This window comes from Chroicocephalus ridibundus, unplaced genomic scaffold (assembly GCF_963924245.1).
Source record: "Chroicocephalus ridibundus unplaced genomic scaffold, bChrRid1.1 SCAFFOLD_26, whole genome shotgun sequence".
In the NCBI taxonomy this organism is placed as follows: domain Eukaryota; kingdom Metazoa; phylum Chordata; class Aves; order Charadriiformes; family Laridae; genus Chroicocephalus; species Chroicocephalus ridibundus.
In genome coordinates this window covers 1,627,462-1,637,785 of record NW_026961775.1, presented here as the reverse complement: position 1 = coordinate 1,637,785, position 10,324 = coordinate 1,627,462, and the positions used below count along the sequence as shown (strand labels likewise).

At 55.8% G+C, this 10,324-nt stretch overlaps 1 protein-coding gene across 6 annotated transcripts in view; it reads left to right on the top strand.

The window, feature by feature from the left end:
* Window positions 1-3,456: 3,456 nt before the first annotated feature.
* LOC134509691 (E3 ubiquitin-protein ligase rnf213-alpha-like) overlaps window positions 3,457-10,324 on the top strand; it is a 43,554-nt gene continuing 36,686 nt past the window's right edge. For 5 of the 6 annotated variants that reach the window (XM_063322285.1, XM_063322286.1, XM_063322289.1 and 2 more), the window contains exons 1-9: window positions 5,610-5,671; window positions 5,908-5,971; window positions 6,411-6,450; window positions 6,678-6,746; window positions 6,830-7,003; window positions 7,397-7,617; window positions 8,227-8,507; window positions 8,797-9,002; window positions 9,377-9,550. In XM_063322285.1, coding sequence (XP_063178355.1) covers window positions 5,648-5,671; window positions 5,908-5,971; window positions 6,411-6,450; window positions 6,678-6,746; window positions 6,830-7,003; window positions 7,397-7,617; window positions 8,227-8,507; window positions 8,797-9,002; window positions 9,377-9,550 — 1,253 coding nt within the window. In that variant the 5' untranslated portion in view covers window positions 5,610-5,647. Of the gene's footprint in view, window positions 3,563-4,423; window positions 4,671-4,772; window positions 4,847-5,527; window positions 5,672-5,907; window positions 5,972-6,410; window positions 6,451-6,677; window positions 6,747-6,829; window positions 7,004-7,396; window positions 7,618-8,226; window positions 8,508-8,796; window positions 9,003-9,376; window positions 9,551-10,324 lie in introns of those variants that run through there. The other variant, XM_063322284.1, reaches the window with a different exon arrangement.

The following is a 10,324-nucleotide window of genomic DNA, read 5'->3' as shown; positions in this document are numbered from 1 at the left end:
GCTGACCTCTTCTCCCTGGTGAGAAGTGATAGGACAAGGGGAAACGGGTTCAAGTTACGTCAGGGGAGGTTTAGATTAGATATTAGGAAACATTTTTTCACTGAAAGGGTTATTAAACATTGGAATAGGCTGCCCAGGGAGGTGGTGGATTCACCATCCCTGGAGGTGTTTAAAAAAAGGGTAGATGGGGCACTTAGGGACATGGTTTAGAAGTGGCTCTTGTCAGGGTAGGCTAAAGGTTGGACTCGATGATCTTAAAGGTCCCTTCCAACCTCAACAATTCTATGATTCTATGATTCTCCTGCCACAGCTGGAGGTCGGGGGGAGGTCCTACCTGCCCCCACCATCTGCCTGCACCCCCTCCTGCCCGCCGCCCGCCTGCCTGGACCCTCTCCTGCCTGCACCCCCCTGTGCCCGCACCCACCTTGTGGCGGGTGTCAAGGTCCTCCAGGTCCTCGGGTTCGGGCACCAGGAAGGACAGAGACGGGCAGGGCGTGGGGCGGCAGCTCCTCCTGGGGGGGCGTGGGGGGGCTGCACCCAGGGGTGGCGGCACCCGGGGGGAGGGTGGTGGTGGTGAAACCCAGATGAGAGAGGACACCTGGGCAAGGGGGGGCACCCGGACATTGCGGGGGGACAGTACCCATGGGTTGGGGAGGGCACCCAGAGACTGGGGGGGCACCCATGGGAGGAGTCGCCCAGAGACTGGGGGGGCTGTCACCCATGGGGGGGCACCCAGAAACTGGAGGGGGACGCCAGAGATGGGGAGGGGGTACCCAGAGACTCGGCGGGGCACACAGAGATGGGGGGAGGCACCCAGATATTCGGGGGGGCGCAGCCAGAAAGTGGGGGGGCACCCTCGGATGGGGGGGAGACCCAGAACCGTGGCGGGACCCGGAAGCGGGTGCGGGATCACGCGGACATGGCGGGGGGGGACCGAGCGATGAGCGCGACCCGGTAGCGGGGGCCGCCCACGGGCGGGTGGGGGTCGGGGGGTCCCGGGAGAGTCTCAGCGGTGTCCCGTCCCCCCCCCAGGGTGTCCCCAGGGTGTCCCCGGGCCAACCGACCTGCGCGACCTCCCGCGGCGACCCCAGCTCCGCCATGCTGCCGCGCGTCACAGGGCAACGCCCACCGCGGCCGGAAACCGCGCCCACTTCCGGCGCAGGGGATGATGGGAGATGGAGTACGGCCCTCTGCGGACTAGTGATCCCAGTACGGGCCAGTGATCCCAGTATGGACCAGCATAGAGCGATCCCAGTGCGGTCCCAGTGCTCCCAGTATGACTCCCTGTCTCCCCCCAGTGCTCGCAGTGCGGTCTCGGTGCTCCCAGTACGACTCCCTGACCACCTCCAGTGCTCCCAGTGCCGTCCCAGTGCTCCCAGTATGACCCCCTGACTCCCACCAGTGCTCCCAGTGCGGTCCCAGTGCTCCCAGTATGATCCCAGTACTCCCAGTATGACTCCCTGAGTCCTCCCAGTGCGGTCCCAGTGCTCCCAGTATGACTCCCTGACTCCCCGCAGGGCTCCCAGTGTGGTCCCAGTTCTCCCAGTATGACTCCCTGACTCCCCGCAGGGCTCCCAGTGCGGTCCCAGTTCTCCCAGTATGATTCCCTGTCTACCCCCAGTGCTCCCAGTGCGGTCCCAGTGCTCACAGTATTACTCTCTGGTTCCCCCCAGTGCTCCCAGTACGACTCCCTGACTCCCCCCAGTGCTCCCAGTGCTGTCCCAATTCTCCCAGTATGACTCCCTGAGTCCTCCCAGTGCTGTCCCAGTGCTCCCAGTATGACTCCCTCACTCCCCCCAGTGCTCCCAGTGCTCCCAGTATGACTCCCTCACTCCCCCCAGGGCTCCCAGTGCTCTCAGTATGACTCACTTACTGCCCCCCAGTGCTCCAATTCCGGTCCCAGTGCTCCCAGTATGACTCCCTGACTCCCCCCAGTGCTCCCAGTGTGGTCCCAGTGCTCCCAGTATGACTTCTTTACTCCCCCAGTGTTCCCAGCATAATCCCAGTGCTCCCAGTATGACTCCCTGACTCCCCCCAGTGCTCCCAGTATGGTCCCAGTGCCCCTAGTATGACTCTCTGTTTCCCCCCAGTGCTCCTTGTATGGTCCTAGTGCTCCCCGTATGACTCCCTGACTCCCCCCAGTGCTCCCAGTGCGGTCTCAGTGCCCCTAGTATGACTCTCTGGTTCCCCACAGTGCTCCCAGTATGGTTCCACTGCTCTCAGTATGACTCAGTGGTTGCCCCCAGCGCTCCCATTGCGGTCCCAGTGCTCCCAATATGACTCTCTGGTTCGCCCCAGTGCTCCCAGTGCGGTCCCAGTGCTCCCAGTAAGATTTCCTTACTCCCCCCAGTGCTCCCAGTGCTCTCCCAGTGCTCCCAGTACGACTCCCTCACTCCCCCAATGCCCCCAGAATGGTCCCTGTGCTCCTAGTTCTTCACCAGTGCGACCAGTTCCTCTCGATCGGGTGCAGTGGGGAAGGGGCGTGGCTGTGAGGGAAGGGGTCGTGGCCATGCATTAAAGGGGTGTGGCCATGAGGGGCAGGGCTATTGGTGGAGGGGCTCCACCATCCCCTCTGTGGCTACCACTGGCCCCCCCTTAGCCACCACTGCCTCTCCAGGGGCTCCACCGACTTGCACATGGCTACCACATACCACCCCGTGGCCACCACCAACCCCCCCGTGGCCACCACCAACCCCCCCATGGCCACCACTGACCTCCCCATGACCATCACGCCACCCCTTCCATGGCCACCAGTGCCCCTTCCATGGCCACCACCAACCGCCCTGTAGCCACCACCAACTCCCCCATGGCCACTGTTGCCCCCTCCATGGCCACCGTTGCCCTCTCCATGGCCACCACCAACTCCCTCATGGCCAGCACTGCCTTCCCCGTGGCCACCACTGCCCCCTTCATGGACACTACTGCCTTGCTGGCGGCTCCACGGACCCTCCATGGCCACCACCGACCCACCCATGGACACCACCGACTGCCCCGTGGCCACCACTGACTTCCCTGTGGACACTACTTACTCCCCCACGGCCACCAGTGACCTCTCCATGGCCACCACCAACCATCCCGTAGCCACCACCAACTACCCCATGGCCACTGTTGCCCCCTCCATGGCCACCACCAACCCCCCAGTAGCCACCGCTGACCTCTCCATGGCCACCACTGCCTGTCCAGCAGCTACACCGACCCCCCATGGCCACAACCACCTCGCTGGGGGCTCCACTGACTTCCCCATGGCCACCACTGACCCCCATGACCACCACCGGATGGTGGGTGGGCCACCAAACCCTGCCAGGAGGCCAGCCAGCCGCTTCCCCTCCTCACCGGGGCTATGTCCATGCTACCACCTCCTCTCGGCCACTCCCACCCCGCTTGCGGCCCTTCTGCTTTCACTTTTCATTTCCTTTCCGAGAAATAATGACAAAAATAAGAAAGGGAGTGGTGCCGGGGGGTGGGGGCTGGGCGAGCGCAGAGCGAGGAAGCCCACCGTGAGGAAAACCTCAGCGAGGAAGATCAGAGTGAAGTAGCCCCTGGGCCGGCCACCTCCTGCCCGGTAAGTGGCACCTTCTGGCTCTCACTGCCCCCCCCCCCCACCCCGCTGCTGCTGCTGCTGCTGCTCTCCAAATCCGGCTTTCTTAGCCCAAAAGGGCCCTGAATCGCTGCTTCTCAGCCCAAAACCTCCTTAAATCAATGCTTCTGAGCCCAAAAGCTCCTCAAATTGCTCTTTCTCAGCCCCAAAGCTCCCTAAATCCCTGTTTCTCAGCCCAAAAGCTCCCTAAATCGCTGTTTTGGAGCTCCAAAGCTCCCTACATAGCTGTTTCTCAGCCCAAAAGTTCCCTAAATTGCTTTCTCTTAGCCCAAAAGCTTTGTAAATTGGTGTTTCTCAGCCCAAAACCTCCACAGCTGCTCTTTCTGAGCCCCAAAGCTCCCTAAATTGGTGTTTCTCAGCTCCGAAAGCTCCCTAAATCGCTGCTTTGGAGCCCAAAGCTCCCTAAACTGCTGTTTCTGAGCCCAAAAGCTCCCTAAATTGGTGCTTCTGAGCCTCAAATCTGTGTTCCTGAGCCCAAAAGCTCTCTAAATGGCTGTTTCTTAGCCCAAGAGCTCCTTGAGTCACTGTTTCTGAGCTCCAAAGCTCCCCAACTTGCTGTTTCTGAGCCCCAAATACCCCTACATCATTTTTTCTGAGCCGAAAATGTTCCTAAATCAGTGTTTCTCAGCCCAAAAGCTCCATAAATCACTCTCTCTGAGCCCAAAACGATCACTACATTGACATTTCTGAGCCCTGAAGCTCCCTAAATCGCTGGTTCTTGGCCCAAAAGGTCCCTAAATTGCTGTTTCTCAGCCCAAAACCTCCCTAAATCCCTGTTTCTGAGCCCAAAAGCTGCCTACATCATCCCCCCCGTCCCCCCCCCAGGTCCCACCTGCCACCATGGACCCTTCCCAGGAACCTGGTGTTGACTTCGCCTCCCCCCGGGGGGACGAGGGGGGACCCCAGGCAGGGGACGACGGTGACGTTGTCCCACCTGTGATGTCACCCCGGGTCCCCCCCGCCATTCCCATGGCGGGACACCAGGATGCAGGTGCCACCCCGGAGGATGTGACGGGCCACCACGCATCCCACCTCAACGATGACACCTGGGGGTTTCTCTGCGACGAACCAGGTAGGGATCCTCATGGGAATCCGGGAAAATCTGTGTAAGTCTGTGTAAATCTGGGAAAATTGAGGAAAATCCACTCTCACATTCTTCTTCATTCTTTTGTAGAGCCAGCAGATCTGCTGGCAGGAGATGAAGCTTCCGGGCAGGATCAGGCCCCTGAAGCCCTCAGCAGACATGAGGTGGGCGTGGCCAGCTCCTCCAGAACTCGTAATTTGGGGGTTTTTTTTAATTTTTGGGAGCAAAAATGTCCAATTTTGGGGTCTGAGCAACTTCTTGTTTCCGGCCTGGCTGCCGACTGGCTTCGCTTCCCACTCCGGGTTTTGTCTGGATTCATTGTTATGCAAAAATGAAAGGGAATGCAACTTGTAGGTCGAGAGAAAAAAATGAAGTGAAAAGTGAGAGAAATTCAAGAAAACAAAATGACGTGGCAGAAATCACTGCACCAGGTCCTCAGTTAAAAAAAACAAACAACCTAAATCCCCCCCAGATTCCTCATATTTTTACATTCTTGTTGTAGAGAACGAGGGGAGGTGGAGCAGATCGTTGGCCAAGTTGGAGTCCTCCACCTGGTCCTCCAATGGGGAGGTCAATTTTAAAAAAGAGGGCCCAATTTCAGCCAAAAGTTGGGGTTATTAAGCCAAGCATGTATATGAATGTGAGTTTTGGGACCTGCTGGGGAATCTTTGGGTTGGTCAGGCATCTCTGAGGGCTTGGCCTTGCCAAAGCGGTCACACATTGGCCAGGTTCTGGGCTTGAAGGAGTCGTAGCCCCAGCCACGGCCACGGTGTGCTCTGAGGTGGCTCCAATGTTCCTCCCAAAGCTCTTGTGATGAGCAGGGACTCCGTTCTTCTCCTTCCCAGGCCCCCGCAGTCCCATCAGGAGATGAGATTGAGCTCCAGCAGATCCCAGATCACCACCACACCTCGGTGGAGATGAAGAACTACCAGAATGCCGGTGTCCATCCAAAGGGAGCATTGGGAATGCGAGAGCAACTCCGGAGTCCAGTGAGTCCACGGTGGCTTTTGAAGCTCATGGCCAAAGTTCTTGGAGGACAAGGGTTGAGTTGTCCATGCCAGGACAGCATCATTGGCCTGGATTTTGGAGCTCAATGTTCTACAAGTGCTACAGGCAGAAGAAGCCCCTGCCCGGCTCTTTGTCTCCCCAGTCTTTTGAGCTCTCAGCTTTTGAACTTCATTTTTTTTGTTGTTCCTTCAACTCTTCCCATTTTTCTTTTCTCCAGGGGAAGGTCCCAGGTCACGTCAGGAGAGCGGAGATGACAACGCAGGGGAACCTCAACCGCCCAGGTACCACTGAGGGTGTTTCCTTAGTTACGTCCTGTTCTCTTGAGGACAAACTAGGTGCCGAGTTGTGTCGGGAGCGGCCCTGGGTGATAAGAGCTGGTTGGGAGGTGGAAGCTCTTGGTGACACCGCACCCAAAAGCCTCCTGGGCTTCTCTTGGGAGCTGTTGAGGGAAGAGGATGGGGAAGAAGATGTAATGAGCCACCCTCACCCTGCCAGCCTCTCTGCCCATCCCTGTCCTCTACAGGGCTGTGCCCGAGTGCTGGTGGAGATTAGGAGGACGGTGAAGACCTCACTCCTAGAGTGGCTTGGAGTTCTTCTTCCAAGAAGACCATGCCCAAGCTGCGAGGAGCCCCACTCTCCCTGGCACACCCCAGTTTCTACCTTTCCTTGGCTTGCCACCTTCTTTGGAGGTGTTAATCGATGCTTTCTCCTCACTTGCAGATATCCAGGAGATCAGAGAAGGCCCAGGACCTTCCAGCAGGTTTGTTGCAGAGAGGGATGTCATCACTGAAGGTTTTGAGGTTGGATCTGGACTGCTAGAGGTCCAGCAGCTCCCCAGGGGAAGGAGGAGATACAGCTTGGGCATCATTAGGTCCCTTTTCCCCTCAAATCCCACCTGTTGGTCAGTGTAGGGGGACACCCACGGTGTCTTTCCACATCCTCTTCCTGCAGAGGAAGACCTCAGAGTAACCAAGCGTTCTTCAACAGGGCAGGAGGTGACGACGCAGGGGACGCGCAACCTCCAAGAATGCCAACCAGGAGCCAGCTGAAGTGGACGTGAGTGGTGGGGCAGGTGAAGACGGGGAAGGGGGATGGTGGTGGGAGGACGCGGTGGAGACCCACCACCTCTTTTCCAACAGCTGCGAGCCCAACCCTTATCTCTTTGGTGGACATCACCCCCCACAAGACATGATGACCCTGGAGTTTGTTGCTGTGCTGGCAGAACATTCCAAACTCGATGAACGATCCAAGATCTGCGTTGTCTTCTACAAACAGCCCGGCCACTGCGAAGAATTCGCCAACATGGAGAAAAGGTGAAAAAAAAAAAAAAAAATGGTTGAATTTCCAATGAGGAGGTGCTTCCACCATGGTTCTCCTGCAGGAGATCCAGCTCTGGGCTGAAGGACCTTGCTTGCAGGTTCCTACAGAGGGTGGAGGTGAACTCCCAAATGGAGATGGAGGTGCCATTTTTGTTGGGGCCAGGAACTTTCAGCCCCGTGCGAGAATCTGACCTGGGCTGGTTGATTTAATTAGTCCGCTGGCTGATGAACCAGGCTGTGGGTTTCTCTCTGACCTTTCAAAGACCAACAATGTCTTGTTGGATGGGCCAAAACTTGAATGTTGGCTTGACCACTGACCATCAAAACTTGACCGTTGGCCATCAAGGTCAACCCCAAGCCAACAAGCTCCTTCTCTTCCTCTTCCAGAGAGAAAGTGATCGTGGGCAGCGCCAGGATCCCCCTTTCTCGCCTGCAACAAGGCCTCATCTTTTATAAATACGCCCTCATTAACACCTACAGCCAAGAGAGAGAGTGTGAATTAGAGCACATTTCTCTGGAGAACTCCGACATCCCGGAGACCTTCAAGTACAGAAACACTCAATTCTATCGTGTGGTGAATGTACCCAAAACGGAGATCAAAGCGGACGGTAAGCGTTCTTATTTACCCGGAAGTCATGACCAGACGCAATAGTGATGGCCATCATTGATGAGGTCCCCTCTCAGTCTTCTCTTCTCCAGGCTAAGCAGACCCAGGTCTCTCAGCCTTTCCTCATAAGAGCTGTGCTAGTCCCTTGATCATCTTTGTAGTTCTCTGCTGGACTCTCTACAGTAGTTCCCTGTCCTTCTTGAACTGGATGGCCCAGAACTGGACACGCTACTCAGGATGTGGCCTCACCAGGGCAGAGTAGAGGGGGAGGATGACCTCCCTCAACCTGCTGGCCATGCTCTTTTTGATGCATCCCAGCAAACCATTGGTCTTCTTGGCCGCAAGGGCACATTTCTGCCTCATGGTCAACTTGTTGTCCCCCAGGACTCCCAGGTCCTTCTCTGCAGAGCTGCTTTCCAGCAGGTCAACCCCCAACCTGTAACAGTGCATGGGGTTATTCCTCCCCAGGTGTAGGACCCTTTTTTGAATTTCATGAGGTTCTTCTCTTCCCACCTCTCTAGCTTGTCCAGGTCTTGCTGAATGGTGGAACAACCTTCTGCTGTGTCACTGACTTTCGTTCCCAAACTCTTCCTTTTTCCCCCCGCCGTAGGAACGTGGACCTTCTTTGAACAGGTTGAATGCAGTTTCCCCAACAGCAGCAGCAACACCTGGAAAACCTTGTCCCACCCATTTTCCGGGAAGAAGGTGCCCAGGTGCAAGATGCAGATGGAGTACCTGGAATGCAATTTCTTTGGTTCCGCCACCTCCTGGAATTCCGTGGACGATATAGAGAGAAAACTGGACAGGTACAAGGAGAGCACCAACATCTCTGTTGGGGATGCCGAGAAAGGAGAATACTTTCAGATACCCTGTACTTCGGATGTGGAAGCGGTAAGCATCCACCAAAACCTCTTGAGCTGGCAAAATGATGTCCCTCATTTTGGGCGATGGCTTCTTGGGGTGAAGCTGAGAGCGTTCCCATGCCCAGTGTATTTAGAACCTAGGACCTTCCTGGATGGAAGTGTGGAACCAGGAATAAATAAGTTCTCCCTAGGGAGGTGCCCCACAAGGTGCCCCATGGCAGCAGCATCTTCCACCTCCCTGGACCAGGCTGTTCTTGGAGAAAATACACCTCTTGTCCAGGCCGGTGAAAGACCTTCTCCTTGTTCTTGTTGTCCAGGTGGGAGACAATATCAGAGCCTTCATAAAAGACATCATTGAGCGCCTGAAGACTGAGAAACGGAAACTTCTGAAGCTCCTGTTTGCCTTTCACATCTCGATTCGCTACAACATTTCCCTCAGCCAGAAGTCCATCGCCAAGGTTGAGAAGCACCTTGAGGACATCAAGTTCTTTGAAAAAAAATACAAAAAACTAAGAGGAAAAAGGTAATTTCTATTTGTCAACCTGCTTGCTCAGAGCAATGGCGCCTTTGGAGGTCCAAGGCTCAGCTCAGTTGTCCCCACATATCACTTTGGGTGCCATGTGCCACCCTGAGGGGTCTTTGAGGATGCATAAACCTGGGGTAGTGGCTTCCAGCCTGGTGGAGTCCATCTTGGGGACCCTGGGCACATCAAAGAGCATCCGTTATCTCTGATACCGATAGTCCCCTGGAGGTGTCTCAATCCGAGCTCTTTTCAGGCAGGATGGATCCTATCATCAGTTGTAGGAAAAGACTCCATCTCATGTTGGCACATATCTCCCACTGGCATCCCAGAGCTTGGTTATGTGAAGTTTGACTTTTTTGGACTTTTTTTTGCAGCAAATACTTCCTGACTCTGAAGAAAGTGTGTCTCATGAACACTGATGGCACCTTGTGGATCTGGCTGGTCCCGCTGCTCTACGCGATCAAGGAGACGGAGAAGGACCCCTTTGTCCCATGTGAACCTCCTCCAGAAGTCTTCAAAAAGCTGTGGAATGATGAAGACAAGCAAAGGTGGGTCTGAAAGGCCAAGATAGCATCAGGGTAACAAACTGTCCTGCTCTTCAAAACACTTTTCATTCCTTCTGTTTGGTGGCATCTCAAGGAGCTGCCCCTTCTCCTTGGCATGCTGTGTCCCCTGCCCTGGGGGGCGTGGGTGGTCCTCAGGGGCAGGATGTAACCAGGTGCCGTGTGGTCTCATCCAGAGAGCTGGATGGGAGAAGTTCTGAGGAGAGAATGGGTTGGAAGGGACCTTCAAAGATCATCCAGTCCAACCCCTCTGCCATGGGCAGGGACACTTTCCAGTAGATCATGTTACTCAAAGCCCCATCCAACCTGTCCTTGACCACTGCCATCGATGGGGAATATGTCCCTGTCCACAGCAGGGATGATCCTTGAAGGTCCTTCCCAACCCAAACCCAACCCAACCCATTCTATGATCTTCCAGTAGATCAGGTTGCTCAAAACCCTGTCCAACTTGACCTTGAACTCTTCCAAGGATGGGGAAAACATCCCTGTCCGTGGCAGGGAGGTTGGACTAGACGATCTTTGAAGGGGGATTGGACTAGGCAGTCTGTGAAGGCCACTTCCAACCCAACCCATTCTAGGATCTTCCACTAGATCACGTCCCTCAAAACCCCATCTGACCTGACCTTGAACACTTCCAATGATGAGGCACAGACAGCCTCTCTGGGCAGCCCATTCCAGTGTCTCACCACCCTCATCATGCAACTTTTCTTCCTGAAGTCTGATCCAAAACCTCCCTCTTTTAGTTTAAAACTGTTGCCC